The 23,104-nt window shown below is 41.7% G+C and overlaps 1 protein-coding gene across 1 annotated transcript; it reads left to right on the top strand.

The window, feature by feature from the left end:
- Window positions 1–223: 223 nt before the first annotated feature.
- Window positions 224–23,104, top strand: LOC109096518 (tripartite motif-containing protein 16-like). The gene is made up of 6 exons (XM_042763147.1): window positions 224–957; window positions 7,003–7,098; window positions 7,237–7,470; window positions 8,353–8,512; window positions 8,631–8,690; window positions 22,453–23,104. The coding sequence occupies exons 1-6, from the start codon at window positions 349–351 to the stop codon at window positions 22,995–22,997; spliced, it is 1,704 nt and encodes a 567-aa protein (XP_042619081.1). The 5' UTR covers window positions 224–348; the 3' UTR covers window positions 22,998–23,104.

Genomic DNA, 23,104 nt, shown 5'->3' with positions numbered 1-23,104 from the left:
TTTTTATTCTTCTCATGTCCAGCTAGACATGAACCAAGAACTGTTATAGTACATAAGTATCACAATATCAGTGGTATTTTATAAAGAACGAAACAATAAATGTAATAAATATATCATGTTGTTTAGTGTTTTTATCTACTAAATCCAATTGGATTGCTTTAAAGTCTGCCACACAATTAACGTTTTATATATTTGTTTTGTTAAATTTGCCTCATTTTTTGATGAGTTATTTCCGTTCTGTAGATTTTATAGTTAAATTCCTAGACACACCTATTTTGCAGAAGTCTCGTCAACCAGGAAACTGTTTTGTTTGTTCAGAGAAAGTGAAACTTAAGTGTTGTTGAGCTGATGTTTGTTTCTCTGTCTGAATGTACATGCAGTGAAATGGCAGAAACCAGTTTTTCTCAGGATCAGTTCAGCTGTCCGGTGTGTCTGGATCTCCTGAAGGATCCAGTGACCATTCCCTGTGGACACAGTTACTGTATGAGCTGTATTACAAGCTACTGGGATCAGGAGGATCAGAAGGGAGTCTACAGTTGCCCTCAATGCAGACAGACCTTCCTTCCAAGACCTGCTTTAAATAAAAACACTGTTCTGAGTGAAGTGGTGGAGCAACTGAAGAAGACCAAACTCCAGGCGTCTGTTCCTGCTGGACCTGAAGATGTGGAGTGTGACGTCTGTACTGTGAGAAAAAATAAAGCTGTCAAGTCCTGTCTGGTGTGTCTGAACTCTTACTGTCAAAATCACCTCCAACAACATGAGAATTTCTTTAAAGGTAAGAGACACAATCTGACAGAAGCCACTGGACGACTTCAGGAGATGATCTGCCCAACACATAATAAATTACTGGAGATCTATTGTCATACTGACCAGCAGTGCATTTGTTATCTGTGCACGATGGATAATCACAAAAACCATGATACTGTAGCAGCTGTAGTAGAGAGGACAAAGAAACAGGTACGAAGTGATAATGGATTTCTGTATTTATATTCTGTCTTTCTACAGTGTCTTAATGCACTAACTGGTAAGTCACTCTCAAGTTACCAATGGTGCAAAACTGTAATGGTAATAAAAATCTGTAAAATATAAAATGTTACATTTAGGCAACGGTTGTGGGACTGTATTTGAGTCCTTAATATGGTTTCATTCACACACAATATAGTTATTAACGGGAGTGACTCATTCATGGTAGAAATCGCATTTGGGCCCCCTCTCCCTCGTTGAGGCCCTTGCAATTTTCCTTACCATAGACTGTTAAAAAGATGGACGACGCACATTCATTCACTTCCATTGAAGAAAAGTGAAGCCGCCATTGTCCCAAAAGGGCACAGCCATATTGCGGTGATTTGGGACCAGAGTCTGCACAGTAGAGAGCAAAGTGTCCCGCCCACACTCCCGCAGAGTCAACCGCAAACACACCCCCCTGACCCTTTTTTAAATTAGCCTGACTGCTCCAATTTTTGTCTGCTGATTTTTCGTATGAGAGGCTTGTGTTAAAATAAGGTAAGTACAGCTCCAATCTCTTCCTGAAGATCCAGAAAAAGTCTGTTAGCACCTCAGTTCACTCACAGAAGCTGTCAGTCTCAGCTGTCAATCATGACGTCACACTCCCATTTTTATAGCATCACATAACTAACTAAAACCAAACTTATTTTTTAAAAACGAACACCCTAACTTACATCAGTGTGATAAAATTCACATCAAATTACATAAACCATGTTTGAAAACAAAATATTTAAAGTGAAATTTAATTATTTAGTTTGTCCCATGTCCCTTTAGATTACATGGAGAGGGCGGGGTTTATGACCTATACTGGGTCCAGCCACCTGGGGACGATCGAAATGTGATGGCTTCACTTTTGAGGACTAGTGTGTGGTTAGGACTAAGGACACTTGCTCTATTGGACTCTTGACTTTTCAGTTTTATGGAGTCGCTATCATTGATATTACTTTGGTTGCTGTCCCTATCATTGTGGACTTCAGGCGGACTAGGAGTCATGCACACACCCCCATCTACATCAATGAAGCTGTAGTGGAATGTGTGTCGAGTTTCAAGTTACTTGGCATATCTGATGACCTCACCTGGTCCCTAAACACCTCCACCCTGGTCAAAAAGGCACAGGAGCGCCTTTACTTCTTACAGAGCCTTAAGAAAGTTCACCTGAGTCCCAAGATCCTTGTGGAATTCTACCGCTATACCATTGAAAGCCTACTCACAAACTGCATCTCAGTGTGGTACAGCAATTGCTCTGCAGCTGACCGCAAATCACTCCAACGGGTGATGAAAACTGCTCAACGGATCACCGGAACCCATTAAACTACCACTGAGAACATTTATCACAAGCGCTGCCTGGGCAGGGCAAGAAACATCATCAAGGATGCCTCTCACAGACTGTACATTGTTCAAGCTACTACACTGTAAACTATCTAACGTTGTTACTGTACAAAGCACAGTAAACTATTTCTATAAAAAATTATTGCACTACTGATATTTTGCATAGAATACATTGTTTAACAATACTATTGAACACACAACCAACTGTATTTATTACCACTGTTCTTATGGTGCTGCTGTTCATAATGTACATATAGTCCTATATTGCATTCCTATTTATATCCTGTACATACTCTGCTTAATATTGTATACAGCAACTCCACTGTACATTCTGTAAATCACAGCTTCACTTACTCTGCACTTATCTGTATATAAAACACCATATTCTTGCACTTCTGGTTAGATGCTAACTGCATTTCATTAGCTCTGTACTTGTACTCTGCATAATGACAATAAAGTTTAATCTAATCTAATCTAATCTATGGTTCTTTTTCTAACTTCACTCAGTGTTTCACTATGAGAATCGCTTTGGGTGTGACCAACTGCGGAAGCTCTTATGACACCACGTCTTTCTTTGATAGACCTGTGGCCTCACCTATATCAGTCAGGTCAACCCCTGCCAAAATCATTCACACTTTCCTCCCATGGGAGACATCAGCAAGCTCTCTCGGCACATCCTGACTTTGCTGATTTCGCTGAACTGTTCAACGGGCAGACGGTCATTGGAACCCGTCACTATTGTGACATCCTTAAAATTTAAAATAGTGTCTTTGTCAAGGCAAACTGTTCTAATCGGCCTATTACATATTAAATTACAATGGTAGGTGACGTCAAGTCAACTTAAGGCTTTACGTGTCAAGGCGAGCCTTCAGAAGATTTAATTAACTTGTCATGTGGAGCTGCCATCTAGGGCAGGGACCCTCACCCCATGTTCATCATGTGTATGGGCCCGAAGCATGCTCGAATGTTGTTCGCAGACCCACAAACATGAGCTCACTGTGCATCACTGCCGGTAAAAATCTTGGAAAGGAGGCTGAGAGTGGCTGTGGCTGAAATGCAGGACCCATGCCTGTCTGGAGCTGCCACACAATCTGTGGCAACTGACCATCTCACGCGATCTACTACGAGTTGGGCAAACATGATGGAAGCCGAATCCCTGGGTATGCCTCCACTGTTTAAGGGCCTGCTCACTCAGGAGGAGGTTGAACTGGGGGACGAGGACGGGAGTGCGATGCTAACTTTGACCCCCTTGATTTAGACATGGACGATGAAGAGGAGGAAGACAATTCCCTCTACCCTGACCAACAGTCTAGACCACCTAACATAAACGACTTGGCCTCTCAAGCAGACAGTAATCTGCACAAGGTGTTTAAATGAAACGCAGCAAAATTTAAGACTCCAAAGGAGTTCAGAGGAACCTTTATGATGGGAAAAGGTTGCCACCTGCGCAACTTGCAGCGAGACAACTACTGCCTGCCATGCCTGCTTGCATGAAGGAAGTGTCCCGGTATTGGTCTAGCCCCTTTAAGAGCAAGCTACCTACCAAGGGTTATTCCATGTTGGAGACTCAAGGGATGGGAGAGCTGGATTTGGCCAGACACTCAGCAGTAGAGTGTTCAGTGGCCTATCATCTCCATCCAAATCTACGCTCTATTTCTGCCTCCTCTCAGATTTCACTGTAGAGTAAGATGTAACTGCTGACCGCATCGGTCTATCAAAGGATAGCTTGGCTATATCAGGTGAGAGAGCATTACGGCTAAACCTGACAGGCTTGGGCGACACGCAGAAATCGGAAGTAATGGATACTGCTTACGACCCTCCTAAGGGTCTGTTTGGTCAAGCCCTCAAAAAATGAGAGAAACCAGCACCCCCAGGAAACAGGAGGATTAAGCTTTTAGCCTCATTTTGCTACGTAAGCATCATGACCACCCTCTCAACCAGATCGACAGGGCATTGCAGCAGCCACGGCAGCAAAAGGGAGATCAGTGGATGCTAGGGCTCTAAGACCTGTCTACAGCAGGCAGCAAGCTGGCCAGTAACCATGACCGGATGGCTCTGGACCTTGGGGAAAGCGTTCATTTGTTGCTGCAGCAGCTTAAAACCGTCCACCCCACCCCAAGGAGAGGAAAAAGAAGTATACTGTACATCCTGACACACAGGTATTCCCTGGCCCTTCTCTCTCCGCCCACAAAGAGAAGAATGTGTGAACACATATTTTATTTTGTTTTAATTTATTTTTTTTTTATATGTTTATTTGAGGAATAATTTATTCATACTTTGTGTAAGTACAATGACATTTTTATTTTTATTGCTTTATATGGTTTTCGTAGCACAAATTGATTTATTATATGACAGTCCAAAAATGGCTAGGCTAAAAGACACCTTTTTACATCTTTGGCCACAATATGTAATTTGTGTGCAACGTGTTGAAAAGCTTTGAGTAACAAACCATTTTAAGATACAGTTGAGGGTGCTTCGCAAAGCTTCATTCCACCATCATTGCTCTTGAGCTCCATAGATTCCTATTTATAAGGGCTAGCGCCACCCTCTGCCTTTACCAAATGAACAAGCAGGGACAAAATATACAATTCATTATACACAACAGTATAAAAATAATGAAACACTGAATATACACAATTAACAATCTATGTTAACCCGTGTGTACTTAATCACACTAAATAACAAAAAATTATAGATGGACTGTCTGGTAGTGCATCATGAGACTAGAAGCCCAACAGTCAAAAAGTTTGGGGGGTTCTCACAAGTAATAAGGGTAATTCTGTCTAAAATAATGAGTTGTGACATTTTTAGAGAAATAACTGAAAATTACAAAATATTTGAGCAAACAGTGAAAACAAGCATAATAGCTAACTCATTTGGAATAGGCAAAACAACTACACAACACCATGCTGATTTATAAGATGGTAAATGCCGGCATAATCAGGTAGTGATGTGTGCATATGTAACCCCTCTCTCCCGGGTCCTCACCGCCACACCCTGGTCTTGTTCCAAGTGGATCTCGAACCCGGGTCTCCGGCATGGGAGGCAGACGAATTAACAAGAAGTCTAAAGACTGCAGCATCTAGCGCCAGTCGCTAGTGCATCTCTTGAGATCAGGGGAGTGAGGTTTGCCTGCACAGCACCAACTCGCTGGCCTCCGTTACACTCACCCCCCTAAACCTCACTCCTACCCGGGTCACGGCACCAATGCCATCCCCAGCCATCACAGAAACACTCCCTAGTCTGTCCCCACTCAGAGCCAGAGCCCACCGCAGACCCAGAGCCAATGCCAACCACAGGTCCACAGTCTGCCGTCATGTCCATCCTGGAGCTTGAGCCTGCCACCAACTCTGACCAGGTGTATGAGATTGTCCCCATGTCTGTTCCAGTGAGTATTTGAGTGGAGCTGTGGTTCCCAGCTTATCCTGGGTGCATTGATCCCCTGGCTCCACCGTACTAACTGCGTACCATTTATTGATCTCTAGCATTATCTCCAGCATCTCTATATAAAAGTAATCCCTAGTGTTACCTCCTCGCCTTTCTGTTCCTTTGTGTTGTGTGCTATTCTGTTTACCTGAAAAGGCATGAATAATAGTACTTTGATCACATTGTTGAGTCTTACCTGTCATCTTCATTCCTCTGTTCAGTAAATACCTGCATCTGGGTTCATGTGTACCATGACACAGTGATTCTCAGCTTCAGTCCTGGAGACCCACCTCCCAGAAAGTTTTAGATATATTGTTAAGTGCCTGATTCTACTCATTAGCTTGTTGGTATGTTAAACAGGGAAACATATAAAACATTATGGGTAGTGCATCCCAAGGAATGGAGTTGAGAAACACATGCTAGATGATGTGGAACACAGAAATACCCAGGCCTTTTTTGTATATTGATCCCAGTAATACAGTGATGTTGCGGTCCCCTAAAGGGTTGGCTGGGATTACAAACTGGGATTATGAACTTTGTCCTCTGAAGGTTGAGCTGAAGATGACGTTCCTTCATTCAGGCCAAGATATTGGCCAGGCAAGTAGACATACAAGCTGCATAGCAGTGATAGCAGAAGCCATACTGTATGCCTTTCGGATAGTGCCCTGTGATGTTGGTATATGGAGAAAAACAGAGGATCAAGCAGTGAACCATGAGGTTCCCCAGTGATTAACTGATGAAAGTCAAACACACCTCTAGTTTCAGCTTCAGATAGAAGGACAGTCTCTGTGCAATGTCTGCTTTTGAAGCCAGATTGTTTGTTATTGAGTTCACACAACTCTTTTGACAGGATGGATCGAAAGTGGTCTGTCATTTTCAACTGCTGTAGGCTTTTTGTTGTCGTTGTTTTTAAACAGTGGGGTTACTCAGGGGTTACTATTTCCTTAAATATCCAGTATAAAAACTGCACTAAAAATTTCCATTTAAATGTGGCAATATCTGTATGTGCAACTCTATTATACAAAATTATGTCCATATGAACTCTTGAGTCACAGTTCAGTTTCTTCATTTTTGCTTTTCTTCATTTGTTCAGCTTCACGGCAGTCTCATACTACATAGTTTGAAACCTCAAATGAATATGATTAACTATTATTGAATTTATACAATGATTTTCATTCTGTCTGTCTATTTAGTTTTAGGTGATATTTCTGAAGTTTATACTAATATTTTATTTTCGTAAAGGTGGTTTTAGAAGAGAGAAAGAGAAAATTCCAGCAGAAAATCCAGCAGAGGCAGAAAGATCTTGAGGAGCTAAGAGAGGCTGTGGAGTCTCATAAGGTGAGTTTGAAGGAACAAGAAATGTTTAAGACTCAGTTTGGACTCCCTTCCAGTGTTTGAGCTTTTTCAGTCAGCCCACTGTGGGTCACAGACTGTGTTAGACACCAGTATGAGCTGATTGTGATGTGTGTTTAACAGTGCTCTGCACAGACAGCAGTGAAGGACAGTGAGAGGATCTTTACTGAGCTCATCCACTCCATTGAGAGAATCTGCTCTGAGTTGAAACAGCGGATCAGGGAACGTGAAAAGGCTGCAGTTAGTCGAGCTGAAGGACTCATGTATCGACTGGAGCAGGAGATTGATGATCTGAGGAGGAGACACGCTGAACTGGAGCAGCTTTCACAAACAGATGATCACATCCATTTCCTTCAGGTAACAGATCAGAAACACAGATGGGTATAGCAAGGTCTTGATGTTTTTCATTTACATTTCAACTAAAATTTGATTGGTGGTGTTTGCTAAGGCAAACATCACTATTACTATTGCTCAAAATTATGGCTATTAAATTGAACAAACCCTTTACTCGAAGTAATAAACTTAACTTGTCCCTCACATTTGTGACAGACATGAATCATGTGGCTTATTGTGAACAAGTGTGCTGTTATTTTTCTTAGCCTTCACGATTTTTGCTTGATTGATTAAACAGATGAAGAAAATCTCATAGACCAGATGAGATGTTGTGTATATTGAACTGGTTTTCACCTTCTGGCCTCCACCTCCTCAGTTAAAAAGTGGTGCAAGACTCCAGATTGCTAAAGAACTTCCTTTAACTGTCAGGTGCACATAGACCACACCCTACTCAGCTACGGTATATCTAGTCCAATACATCCACCTAATGGCAAAATTGAAACTTTGACCCTACATGAAGTGTATAATCCCTTACAATATTCAGGAAATGTCTTAAGCATCTTTTCCATAACTTTATCCTGATGCAGAACTAACTAGACAATTTTTATAACTTTGTATGGTTAGCACTTCACAGTTTATTACCTTCTTAAAATAAATCTCTTTCTTGTAATGCTCATTTGTAAGTCACTTTGGATTAAAAGTGTCTACTAACTGAATGAATGTAAATGTACAATTGCAAATTAAACACAGATACTATCAAAGTGGTAGGTTAGGTCATTAAAGACCCAAATCTTAAGATGATTTGAATGAAAAAACAGAGTAAACATGTGATTGCAATGCTGGTGAATGTTATAAACCGTTATTTATTTATTTTTTGTAACTTTATTTGTTTATCTCATCCTGTAGACTTTCCAGTCTCTTGATATACCTCCTGAATCTACAGATATACCTGATGTCACTGTCAGTTCTCTCCTCTCTTTTGATGATGTGAGAAAGTCTGTCTCTCAACTGAAAGAAAAACTGCAGGATTTCTGTAGAGAGGAAATAGACAAGATTTCTGGCAAAGGTAAAAAAAAAATGCAGACATTAACTCATAGAAATTAGTCTTGCATCATGTTGAAGAATCTCAAATAATATATTAATATATTATTGTGTGTATAAATATTGTGTGTCTTTTTCCTTAGCAACATACATTGAAATCATTCCCACCAATGAACCCAAGATCAGAGAGGAGTTCTTGCAATGTAGGACATGAAACACACACATACACACTGCCATAAAGCATGAAAATGCTTAAAATAGATCTGTAATCACCCTGATTTTTAACATCAGTTAAAACACATTCTTGCACAACAATAAGAGAAAATAAATAAACTCTAAACTAGACTTCAACAAATAAAACTTTACCAGACCATAAGTGCAGGTTTGAGAAGGTTTGACTTTTAAAAGACTTCTCATAAACAGAGCAGATGTAAAATGCTGTGGATATAGAGTCATTTATCCTGTGGCTCAGAGATAGAGCATTGCGTTAGCAGCGCAAAAGGTTGTGGGTCCGATTTCTAGGGAACACGTTAGGTAAAAAATGTTAGCCTAAATGCACTGTAAGTGGCTATGGATAAAAGCGTCTGCATAAATGTAATGTAAAATGTAATCTTTAATGAAACAAAGTTCTAACCCTATCAATCTAAATAGTCCACATATACAGTAAGTTAATATGTATATAAACTACATTCTAAGATAAAAAACAAACATATATTTAGTTTTGAAATTTTGAATTTGCCTAAACTGACAGACTAAAGACAAAACAAAGCCTGTATATAAATCTTAAATCAAATGATGACATTAAATAAATATTAAACAAAACTGTAATTTACTGTCCAGGTTACAGGAAATAAGATCACATTTATTTGAATGGATGATTTATAAAATTTATTTGAATTAATTACCGATCCTCCACTGTGACAAATACACATCCTTAAGAGACTCACTGTACACTCAAATACAGCTAATTATTCCTGAGTTCCATTCACTCCATGAAAATGTCAAATTAAGAATATTAGACTACTTGGTGAAGGACCTACTTCCTCTTTAGTAGCACATCATATTTATATATGCCACAAACTAAGAGGTAATGATAGTGAACAACACATCTGCATTAGCAGTACCATTAATGTTTATATAAATTATATATGGATGTTTTTTATATATATTTTTGTTTTGTTTGTTTTTATACTGTTATGTACAATGCTTTGGCAAAATGTACCTAAGTATGTCATGCCAATAAAGCAATATGAAATGAATTTAAAAAAAGAGAGAGAGAGAGAGAGAAAGAGAGAGAGAGAGAGAGATATGTTGCGTGAGTGAGTTAGCCGTCTGTGCATCTCTACAAACAATGAAGCTTCCAAAATAAAAATGTCCTGATAATTTACTCACCCCCATGTAATCCAAGATGTTCACGTCTTTCTTTCTTCAGTCGCAAAGAAATTAAGATTCTCTTTCTAACATTCATTCGGTATCTCACTATGGGAACGCCTCGGCCATGAGCGATCGCAGAAGCACCAATAACCCCACGTCTACCAACCATGGCAGACCAATCACTGCAGCGATCAGGGAGTCCCGCCTCTCTGTATATAAACCACAGCTGCCTGCCGTTTCGTCATTCTCGCACTCTTCCCTGTGGAAGATTTTTGGAAGCTGGCTCAGCAGACTTCGGGAATTATTTGCTTAACAGTTTACAGATGGAGCCGCAAGGTAACATCCCAAACGCAAAACATTCCTAACGTTTGTTGAGTGACTTCACTTAGAGTGAAATAAGTAATGCATCAAGTTTTCTGCTCTAAGTTTTCAATTTATTTTCCAAGTTTTTGGGGTGCTCACCATGCACCAAGAAGAAGGATAAGGAGAGCTCTGTATTGCAGCACAGCTCCGTACTTGTTGTCACATTGTGGTGGGCTAACTGTAAGAAGAGAGTGCAGGCTCCATGGCCACTGCGAAAGAGCTGGAGAGCCTCGGAGGAAAAGGGTGTTTCTTCCCATCCATGTGCTTGTGGAATGTGGATTTCTACGAAGGGTTCACATGGCCTCTGCATCTCCTGTTTAGGCACTAAACATGCTCAGGCAGCTCTGTCAAACCCAGAGGGCTGTCCTCACTGCGCGACGTTATTGGTCACTCTGGGAGGAGATACTGTATGTGTCATCATCAACATTTAAACCTGTGAATGTCCTGCAAAGCAGTTCAGAGTTGCAGTCGGAGAATGGGCTTTGCGGTTGTGGGAGAGAGACTGCTATGGCTGGGTTTGTCAGGCCTCTCTGCCAAAGAGAAAGTGGAGTTTTTGGATGCCCCTACTGATCCAAAGGCCATGTTTGGCACGACGGTAACAGTGATGAAACAGTCGAGCGACAGATAAGGACAGCAGTTTGTAAGTGTTTTGCCTCGTTTTCTCATTAGACTACTGCGTGATCGTCGTTGCTAGGAAAACTGTGCTTTATTTACTCTGTGTCTTACCCTGGTAAATACGTGTGAAGTGGCGTTTGGTTTTGGGTTTGCCTATCGCGGGACTGGCCAGTTTCGGTCTGCTAAATAGGGAGGCGTGACCATAGCCAGTAAAGCACAACTTAAAGAGCTGTTTTGTAAGCGCTTGTCAGAAGAAACAGTCGAGCGACAGATAAGGACAGCAGTTTGTAAGTGTTTTGCCTCGTTTTCTCATTAGACTACTGCATGATCATCGTTGCTAGGAAAACTGTGCTTTATTTACTCTGTGTCTTACCCTGGTAAATACGTGTGAAGTGGCGTTTGGTTTTGCGTTTGCCTATCGCGGGACTGGCCAGTTTCGGTCTGCTAAATAGGGAGGCGTGACCAGCTGACTTCATCACAGGTAATCAGGCAAATATATAAGTGGTAAGTGTCACCGCGGCAGCGGTCGCGGCAGCCCTCTAGTGTGAAGCCTCCTCGTGTGAAGGCTCCTCGTGTGAAGACCGACGAGTGTTAAGACCATCGACTCTACCTGCGCGACTCCCCAGAGCAAGGACACCGACAGGGCACTTGAGTATTGCTTTTCTCCCCTTCACTTTTTGTACAGCTTGTCCTCAAATACTTATTTTGGTCACTTGTAGTCACTATGTGCTTTCAGATCCCTACTATCACTACTAACACTCGGAGAGCACACTATGTATGTCGAAGGAAGGCCTGCCCGACACATCTAAGGCCTGTCCCTCTGACCTCTACTACTACGCTCTCTGTTCCAGTTGGTCTCTGGAACTGCCAGTCTGCTGTTAACAAAGCAGACTTCATTTCTTCTATTGCTACTCATTCCGTACTCAACCTCATGGCACTGACTGAGACTTGGATCAAACCTGAAGATACTGCCACTCCCGCAGCCCTCTCCACTAATTTCACTTGTTCCCACACCCCTCGTACGACTGGGAGGGGTGGAGGTACTGGTCTCCTTATATCAAAAGATTGGAAATTTGATCTTCAGCCACCACCTACAGGTAATGGTTCATTTGAGTCACATGCTGTTACTGTAACCCACCCTGTTAAAGTCCACTTTGTGGTCATTTATCGTCCCCCAGGTCAATTGGGAAACTTCTTGGAGGAGTTGGACGTGCTGCTATCAAACTATCGTGAAGATGGTACTCCTCTGGTACTGCTTGGTGACTTCAACATTCACCTAGATAAACCCCAGGCTGCTGACTTCAACACTCTTCACACTTCATTTGATCTCAAGCGAGTGTCTACTACAGCGACTCACAAATCAGGCAACCAACTGGACCTCATCTACACGCACTGTTGCTCAGTGGACAACTCTTTAGTTGCTCCACTGCACACCTCAGACCACTTCCTCATAACTGCTAACCTAGCACTTACTCCTGAAGCGGCACACGCTCCAACGCAGGTCACCTTTCGACGGAACCTACGCTCACTCTCTCCATCTCGCCTATCCTCTGTGGTTTCATCCTCACTTCCTTCACTCTCGCAGTTTTCAGCTCTGGACACGAACAGTGCTACGGACACTTTTTGCTCCACTCTAACCTCTTGCTTGGACAACTTTTGCCCACTGTCGTCTAGACCAGCACGCTCCACCCCATCTGCCCCCTGGCTGTCCGATGTTCTCCGTGAACATCGCTCTAAACTCAGGGCTGCAGAGAGGAAATGGCATAAATCAAGAAACTCTACCGACCTCAGTGTGTATCAGTCCCTCCTCTCTTCCTTCTCTGCAAATGTCTTCACTGCTAAAACATCATACTACCACGACAAAATTTAACAACTGTTGTGACACTCAGACACTCTTCAAAACCTTCTCTTCTCTTCTTAATCCGCCTCCACCTCCTCCTCCATCGACTCTTTCAGCTGACGACTTCGCAGTTTTCTTCACAAATAAGACAAGAACCATCAGCGATCAATTCTTAACACCGCAGACTGAGGATAACTTCACAATGACTAATGCACACTCTCTCTCCTCCTTCTCTCCACTCTCAGAGAGGGACGTTTCCAAACTTATCCTGTCCAGTCATCCTACTACTTGCCCACTTGATCCGATCCCCACTCACCTCCTTCAAGCGATTTCTTCTTCAGTTATACCTTCACTTACTCACATTATCAACTCCTCTCTTCACTCTGGAACATTTCCCTCAGCATTTAAGCAGGCTCAGGTATGCCCACTGCTGAAGAAACCATCTCTAAATCCAGCACTTCTAGAAAACTACAGACCGGTATCCCTTCTTCCATTCATTGCAAAGACACTTGAATGAACTGTGTTCAACCAGCTTTCTATGTTTCTTGTAAAAAACAACCTCCTGGACAGCAACCAATCTGGCTTCAAAAGTGGCCACTCAACTGAGACTGCCCTGCTCTCGGTTACTGAAGCCCTGCGACTGGCAAGAGCAGCTTCAAAATCCTCAGTACTCATTTTGCTGGACCTGTCTGCTGCTTTTGACACCGTTAATCACCAGATTCTCCTGTCCATCCTCAGATAGATGGGCATCTCTGGAACTGCACTCAAGTGGCTTTAACTCCTACCTTTCTGATAGATCCTTCATGGTGTCTTGGAGGGGTGAAGTTTCTAAGTCACAACAACTTGCTACTGGGGTTCCTCAAGGCTCAGTACTTGGACCACTTCTCTTCTCCATCTACATGATGTCATTAGGATCTGTCATTCAGAAGCATGGCTTTTCCTTTTCCTATCACTGCTACGCTGATGACACTCAACTCTACTTCTCATTCCAACCAGATGACCCGACAGTAGTTGCTCGCATTTCAGCCTGTCTGAGTGACATTTCTAGCTGGATGAATGACTATCACCTTCAGCTCAACCTTACTAAGACTGAACTGCTGGTGGTTGATGATTGACCATCGTTTCATCACAACTTCTCTATACAGCTGGGTTCGTCAACCATTACTCCTTCCAGGACAGCCAGAAACCTAGGAGTTGTGATGGATCATCAGTTAAGCTTCACCGACCATATTGCTACAACGACCCGGTCCTGCAGATTTGCCTTATACAACATTAGGAAGATTAGACCCTTCCTGTCAGAGCAAGCCACCCAACTTCTTCTCCATGCTCTTGTTCTCTCCAGACTGGACTATTGTAATGCTCTCCTGGCAGGCCTTCCTGCATGTACTATCAAGCCTCTACAACTGATCCAGAATGCAGTAGTGAGGGTTGTCTTCAATGAGCCAAAAACAGCTCATGTTACTCCTCTCCTCATCAGGTTACACTGGCTACCAGTAGCCGCTCGCATTAAATTCAAGGTACTGATGCTTGCCTACAAGACGACCACTGGCACGGCGCCAACCTACCTAAGCTCATTAGTTCAATCTTATGCGCCCTCCAGAAGTTTGCACTCTGCAAGTGAACGACGCCTTGTGGTGCCATCCCAAAGAGGTTCAAAATCACTCTCACTGACTTTTTCCTGGACTGCGCCCAGCTGGTGGAATGACCTCCCGATCTCAGTTCGAACCGCTGAGTCTTTACTCCTTTTCAAAAAACATCTAAAGACTCATCTTTTTCGCCTGCACTTAACCAACTAATACTAGTACTTACCTTTTCTTTTTCTTGTCTATCATATTCAATTAAAAAAAAAAAAAAACCCTGGCTACGTGTTCTGTACTAGAGTAACTGAGACTTGTCATAGCACTTGTATACCGTTGTTGTTCTCTTGTTGATCTGATTGTTTCTACTGTTCTCATTTGTAAGTCGCTTTGGATAAAAGCGTCTGCTAAATGATTAAATGTAAATGTAATGTAAATGTGATGTGTCAGCAATGTGACCTGCAGAAAAAAGAGGAAGAGGCATTCAAGGTCTGTCTCCCTAGAAATCCGGCAGCTCGGCCTTATCACCCAAACCGACCGAATTCAGACCTTCAGGGAGGGAGGGACATTCTGACTATCAACCTTCCCGTCTTGCTCCAGCCGCAGCAGCGAAACACAGGTCGACCACCCCTCAGGGGAACAAAAAGAGGAGGTCGACCTGAGACGTCAGTTTGGCATCAGGAAGGGTTTGGAGACAGCACTCAGAGTTTCTCTGTCCCATCCCTTCAAAACGATTCCTTTCTCCCTCCCGTGGGGAAAAGGGAGAAGGAATTTAAATGTGAAATGGGTTTGTGTGGACAGTTCAAAGTCCAATGTGCGCGGGAAAATGGCACATGTTCCTCTGGTGCCCCCCAAGAATTGTCTCTCTCTCCACCTACGAGGTTTGTTCTGAGAGAGGAAGGACAAAAGATCATAAGCATCCCATCACAAATAAAGTTTTCTCTGATGCATCCAGGCCAAGGGATGAAGGCGCAGAGTGGGAAAAAAATATCACAAAAGATTAAAACAATCATAAATAAAGATGAATATAACTCCTTCACTGCTGTATTCCCCTCCTTCACCACTAGAGTGTGCTGCAACACCGCTAGTGAGCGGAGACGGGAAGGGCGCATGCGCAGTTCATCCCTGAGTTTTAACAATGATAGACTGCCTTCATTTACATGCTTGTTTTCACCACTTTCACTTTAATTCTGAGGCACTGACTCGTTTGCTAAACTGAACATCCAATCATAGCTCTCAACCGCACCGACGGCCCCGACAACCCCAACGCTGATTCAACATGTTGAATTGGGAAAACTGCCGCCATCGTGAGCCCGACGAGAGCCGACGAGTGGAACACATCATACAAACTAGCCCAACCGTCGCTCGCCATCGGCCCGATGTTGGGCAACGGCTGGCTGTCAGCTTGGTGCACTGTAAAACCGAACAGTGAAATTAATTAAAAAATGAAAGTTAATTTCACTCAAATAATAATGAAAGTTCATTGGACTTAATTGAAATAAGTTCTGTAAACTCAAAATGCTGTTGTAGTGAGGTGAACTTAAAATTATTGCATTTTCAAGTTCCCAGCATGCATAGCATCAGCAAACAAGGAAAATAAATGTAGAAATTAGGTGCTATTTTGTGTGTTTTTACACAAGAATAACATAGAGAGACATAAGTTAGTACTTAAATGTTGTGTTATGTTAGGATTTACATATGTTTCTGTTATGTTAGTTTTGTAGTGTTACCGTTGTGGTGAAGAGTAGACCCTGTGGTTAGGTTGAGGATGGAAAGCAAAACTTTAAGGCTATATATACTGCATGATGTTTGAATATTAATATGCAAGTATTGTGAGTCTTTTTGATAACTACATTAGTAGTTACATTTGAGTGTATTTCCCACATTATAAGGGTTGAAAAATAGTGAAAATTTTTTGTGAATTACTCTCTAATTATAAGTTGAGAAATATCAATATTTATAAGATAATATTTAGATAATTTAAGGCAACTGGAAATGTAATTTTTATTTTATGTAAACTTAAAACATTTGAAAACATCACTTAAATGTTTTTGTGTAATCTGTTACAAAATATTTTTTGAGTTCTGTGAACTTATTAGGGTTTACAGTGTGTGTTCCGGCCTTAAAACTTCCTGTGTTCAATGGAGTGGTAATTTCAGTGGCCCAAGGGGAAGCAGATCAGGTTTTAGAGGAAGAAATATCCTCTTTAATGAGAAAAAGAGTGATGAGAGTGATTCCAATGAAAGAAAGCCACATAGGCTTCTACTCCTGTATTTTGTGATTCCCCAAAGAGGGGGAGGTCTCCGTCCCATTTTGGATTTATGGGTCCTCAACAAACACCTCAGAAAATACAAATTTAAAATGCTTTCACTCAGAACTTTGTGTCAACGTATTCATCTGGGAGATTGTTTTTCCTGCTCAGTGGAAAGATCTAAGGTTCGCTTATCAGGGTACAGCATATGAGTATATGAAATCCCCTTTGGCCTTAGCCAAAGCTTAGCTCCCAGGGTTTTCAGCAAATTTGTGGCAGCGGCTTTGACGCAGTTAAGGAATGGAGGGGTCAGAGTTTCATCATATCTGGACGATCTGCCCATCTGCGCGCTGTCCCATTGGCAAGCAGAGAGCGATACGCACACACGAGTGATACATCTGGAGAGATTAGGTTCAAGATCAACCAGATGAAGAGTTGGCTAACTCCTTCACATGAAATAGTCTACTTGGGCCTCAGGTTGAATTCAGTGATGTTTTGAGCTTTTCTATCAGAGGAACGCATCAAGACATTTCACAGCTGCATCTGCCTTTTTCAATGAGGGAGATCAGTCTCTTTCAGAATGTCTCTTCGGCTACTGGGTCTGATGGCCTCAACAGTGACAGTGGTTCCCCTGGGACTACTGCGAATGAGGGATTTTCAGAACTGGACAGCTTCACATGGCATTTGCCCCAAGGTTGTCTCAGCCGCAGAGTGCTCATCTCACCAGAATGCATGAGGGCTCTCCGTCATTGGAGAGCCCTGTGTTTTCTGAGTGGAGGATGGTCTTTTGTTAGTACAGGATGCCCTCTGGTGGTGATGACAGATGCATCTGTCAGGGGGTCGGGGGTACCGAGGGCAGAACAGTGAGAGGAGTATGGTCTCCTTCACTGAGAGAGAAGCACATACATTTTCTAGAACTACTTATAGTGTTATTAGCTCTGAGAAAATTTTGTGCATTTTCTCAAGAATCATCATGTATTGGTCAGGATGGACAATACAATGGTGATAGCTTACATAAATCATCAAGGAGGAGTATGTTCTCACAAGCTTCCCTTGTTAGTGAAAGAACTGATCGTGGAAGCAGCAGAAGACTGTGGAGCAGCAGTACCCTCCTGTCATTACGCGTGACACATGTTCCAGGAACAATGAATAGGGGAGCAGGTTTACTGTCCAGAGGGAATCCTCTGTATGGGGAGTGGAGACTCCACCCCAAGTGATCCTCATTATGTGGCAGAGATTCGGCCAGGCTGCCGGAAATCTCTTTGCATCGCGTGAAGATGTGCAATGTCCCCTGTTCTTCTCTTTGGCCGGCGACGATGTGTGGATGCTCTAGCCCACAAGTGGCCAGTCGTGTTACTTTACGTGTTCCCTCTGTTGAGCCTGATCGAGCCAACACTACAGAGGGTTTTGGAATGCAAACATGTAATGATTCTGATCGCGCCATACTGGCCGGGGAGACTGGGGGTGGCGGAGATTGCGCACCTGCTCAACGACCAGCCATGGCTATTACCAGCATGCAGGGATCTCCTCTCACAAGCACAGGGGGAAATATTTTACCCCTCCCCTCAGAAACTATCTCTCTGGGCCTGGCCCGTGAGAGGCTAAATATGAATGCAGCTGGGTTACCTCTGAAAGTGAAAGAGACAATTCAGAATGCGAGGGCTGCCTCGAAACATTCATTATATAATCTCAAATGGAGGGTGTTAGAGGGATGGTGCACAGATTTGAAACATTGTTCCTTTCTTGTGTTCAGTTTCGGATGTGCTGTGTTTCCTACAGGACCTTCTGGATAAGGGCAGAACCTTTTCTACAGTTAAAGTCACCATGAAATCAAAATGAAAAATTCTTATTTTTTAATGGAATACTTTAGTGTTTATTATAAATAATTTATCCCTGCACTTCATTATTTTTTTAACTTCATGTGCCCTCATAATGTTTAATCAAAAAACATTAACCTGTTATGTTTTGTGCGGTTGATCGTCCTCGTTGTCGTCTTCCTCAATAAATAAAAAAATTCTTCATGCTAGGATGTCGGTGGTGAATCAAGTGAACTCGGGTGCTTTATCAGTTCATTCTTCATGTATGATGTTCACTTCGGGTGGTCAAAAAGTAACTTTTAGAACTAACACGGCCTTTGTACCTAAAGTGTTTGATCACACTGGTGAAGTTCAATCAGTGGACCTGCTAGCTTTTCATCCACCACCTTTTTCATTCCCAGAGGAGAAGAGGTTACACAGTTTATGTCCGGTTCGTACTTTGTATACGTATGTTCAGAGAACCTGCACACTTCGTAAGAACAATCAGCTATTTGTCTCATGGGCTGACTCTTAGGAAATCCTATCTCCCGTCAACGCCTTTCTCACTGGGTGGTGGAGGCTATCATGTTATGTTACAACAATGTGAATATAGAGCCCCCAGTAGGACTATGAGCACACTCTACTAGAGGTATGGCTACATCCTGGGCTCTGTTTAGAGGCAGTGTAAAAAGAAATTCTCCTGGTTATTGGTGGTTCTGTGATCGTCACGCCTGAGGCATTCCCATAGTGAGATACCTCACTTCGTGTTATCAAAGAACCAGGGTTGCGTCAATAACCTAACGTTTTTGAGAAAAACATTTCAGGATTTTTCTTCATATAATGGACTTCAGTGGAGATCAACGGGCTGAAGGTCCAAATTGCAGTTTTAGTGCAGCTTAAAAGGGCTCTACTCAATCCCAGCCAAGGAATAAGGGTCTTATCTTGCGAAACGATCAGACATTTTCTAAAAAAAAAAAACATTTGATTCTTTTAACCTGTTAACCTGCATCTGGACACCAGTGCACTGAACGCTCTTTGTTTGCATGTGTCAGTGTTTATGAATAGATTAGATGGAATGGGACAAAATCTTTACAAACTATATATCATTATAAAGGTCTAAGCCTCAAGCATCAACAACAGATTGAACAATGGCTGAATACCTCAAGTGTGTGACAGAAATGTTACACCCCTTACTATACTCTGATGCCGTGTGTCCTGGAGCGCTGAGACAAAAACATTAAAACCCATTATAAACTAGACATTTGTTGCATCCAGTGGGGCCATAATTACGGATTATAATGACAATACCAGCGGTTCTCAATTCCAGTCCTCACGCCATCCAGCTCTGCATATTTTGCATGTCTCTCTTTGTTAACACACCTGATTCAGATAATCAGCTTGTTAGAAATGAGCTCCATGCATGAACTGTGTTCCCATTGACATGATCCCTACACAGTGTTCATTGCTCGCATGCATGCCGACGACATTACATGAGCAGTCAAAGGATGCAAATTTATTGCATGGACAGAGCAAAAATGTCTAAATGTCTAAAGCATTCACACAATTCCAATGAATGATAAATGTGTTTTAAAAAAGTTGTTCAACTGAATGTTCAAAGGAAACTGTTAAAATAACCACAGCATTAACAACAACCTTGAAATCAGAGCACAAGGTTTATCTGATAATCCGATGCATGAAAGTAGCGTTCGTTGCTATAGCAAACAGACACCAGGCGCATTTTTCAGAATCATCATTCGCCGATGGAGAGGAAAAGTTAAATACTATAGTATTTAAATTCATGAAAATGCGATAAAGAAGTTTTCACCCTGAAAGAGAAGAGATCTCGCGCTCTAAGGGTGCTTTCACACCTGCCTCATTTAGTTCGGTTGAATCGTACCAGAGTTCGTTTCCCCCTTTGGTGCGGTTCGTTTGGGCAGGTGTGAAAGCAGCAATCGCACTCGGGTGTGCACCAAAGGCGGACCAAACAAGCGTACCGAGACCTGCTTGAAGAGGTGGTCTCGGTATGCTTGCAAACGAACTCTGGAGCAGTACGTTTGTGGTGAGAACGTGATCCGACCTTGAACAGACCCAACTGCAAAAAGTACTGATCATTTTTGGACTAAACCAGCTGCCGTAGTCAGCTGGGCTGTGCATTATGGGATGAGGAAGTGTTTGTTGACAGTTTGCACTTTAGCATGGTAGCTAGTGGATTAATGCACACCTTGAAGTTACGAGCGATGCCCGTTCGCCGTTTGCAGTGCATTAGAACGTTGTTTTCAAGCCACATCCGCGTTTCATTATAGAAATGTAGTGTTTGCATATTGTGGTGTATACAAACAATGTAATCGATTATGGCCAGGGACAAAACCAGCCCGCGCAGTCTCTCCATAGTTGTGTTGTCTCCGTGTTGTTTGCTGGCTTTTCCTCTTATGTTGGAATTTTCCCGCACGTAAATTCTGACCAATCGAAAAGCAGTCTAGGAAATACGTCATGGCAAATGAGTGATGTGGATGTTGTCATGTGACTGCATTTTGGTTCGTTTCTACTGGTTCGGAACAAAGCAATCAGTGTGGTGTGAAAAGGAACCAAAAAAGCTGAAAAATGCTACAATGTATAATTGTTTGCCCTTGGTTCGGACCAAATGAAGCGAACTAGAGATGTGAAAGCACCCTAAGAACTTAAGACTAAAAATGCCTAATATGGACAAAAAGCTTATCGCTGCAGCTAAGCTGAATAAAAAGCAGAATGAACTGGTGAAACTTTTAGACAATAACACAATAAATACAATTTATGAATGATGCAGTGCTAATTGACATATCATTTATTATAGTACAGAAACTATAAAGTATATTTCTTCCTAATTCTGTGCAGAAAATTTAAATAAGTGTTTGTAGTATATAAAACAATCATAAAATTGCCATTAAGAAAAACATTATAGATTACAAATGATTGATTATTGTCCAGCAGTGTATTTGATTTCTTATAGCAAATTCAAAGTAAGAGATAACATACACTGACCTACATAAAAATACATACATAGGCCTACATAAAATTATTGCATTTGACATTTCTGTCACTTCTGAAATGATGTAGCCACCCCTGCTGTGACAAAATGTTAGCCTATACATAATACTTTTAAAGCTCTTTTTAAAAAAAAAAAAAAATCTTGGATTACATAAATTTCTACATATGCTATGTAATGCCTTGGCATCATTAAACTAGCATTTAACAATGGACAAAAGTGTTTGTTTTACTTGACTTGCTCGACTGGAAAGGTTTTACGCGATTACATCTTCGTCTGTGTATTACGGTTCAGAAAGGTAGGGTAGGGTGAAAAACTCCATCACATTTTGTCCTCCAAATTCAAAATCGTTCGACATCGTTTTTTTTTTTTTTTTTTTTACCTTTTTTTGTAAAGGACTTTTGACTTTCTTTGCACGTTCACTTAACACTGGGTCGGTACTTCCGCCTGCTTCATGCGTGGCCTTTCCAACATGCAAGACAAGCATTTGTGGTTAAAAAGTATATGATTTAAAAAAAAAAAAAAAAATAATTTAAAAAAAATATTTATTTTTGACTGAAAAAAACATGGGGGTGAGTAAATTATCATGGAGGCATAGAAGTCAAAACGTTTGTGTTTCCCATGTAAAATAAAATGTACCAGCAGATTGAAAAAAGTTTGAGTGTGGATTTTTGGTTCATACTTTATGAGTAAATGATCAGGAAATGTTTATTCTGAAAGTGAACTAATCCTTTAAACAGCGATTTAACCTCCTCGTTGCTGAGGAATATAATGCAACGATCCAGTATCTAAGCTATTTTATTAATAAAAGTAACGGGGCAGCATTGACAACAAGTTTCTGTCCTCCTGAATGTTTCTCTGTGTGTGTGTCTGTGTGTGTGTGTCAATGAAAGCAGCACATTAATACACAATGGTGATTAAACTGACTTGGAACTACCTTTGCATTAAACGGATTTAATGTATACATGCCAGCCAATCACAATCGAGTATTTAGACAGACCATGGAATAAAGTTATATATTTATTTATACAATAATATGCAATATACCCCAAGAGTCTCTTACACTTACAGAAACATGTATGACAAACTCATTTAAATTCTGTGATTTTGTGTTTTATCTCCATCAGATTCCAGTCGGCTAACTCTGGATCCAAACACAGTGAATAAGCACCTCTGTCTGTCTGAGAGGAACAGAGCGGTTACCTTCACTGCTGGAGTCCAGCAGTATCCTGATCATCCAGACAGATTTGATAGTTTGTTGCAGGTGTTGTGTAGAGAGAGTGTGTGTGGACGCTGCTACTGGGAGCTGGAGTGGAGCGGGACTCTTGGTGTGGGTATATCAGTGTCATATAAGAACATAAGCAGGAAGGGACAGATAAATGAAGGTGTGTTTGGATATAATGATCAATCCTGGAGACTGTCTTGTTCTCCTTCTAGTTACTCATTCTGGCACAATGGCAGTTGTACTGATTTCCCTGAACACTTCAGCTGCAGTAGAATAGGAGTGTATGTGGATCACAGTGCAGGAACTCTGTCCTTCTACAGCGTCTCTAACACAATGAACCTAATCTACAGAGTGCAGACCACATTCACTCATCCTCTCTATCCTGGGTTTGCCGTTTATAAGCCATCAGCAGTGAGACTGTGTGATCTAACCAGTGTTGGGGAGTAACTAGTTACATGTTACGGAGTTATGTAATTTAATTACAAAATAAATGTAACTGTAATCAGTTATACTTACTGAGAAAAAAAAAGTGTAATTAGAGTTTACTTATGAAA

Source organism: Cyprinus carpio, chromosome A9 (genome assembly GCF_018340385.1).
Source record: "Cyprinus carpio isolate SPL01 chromosome A9, ASM1834038v1, whole genome shotgun sequence".
Taxonomy (NCBI): domain Eukaryota; kingdom Metazoa; phylum Chordata; class Actinopteri; order Cypriniformes; family Cyprinidae; genus Cyprinus; species Cyprinus carpio.
Note: the sequence above shows the minus strand (reverse complement) of the source record. Positions and strands in the feature narration are given on the sequence as shown.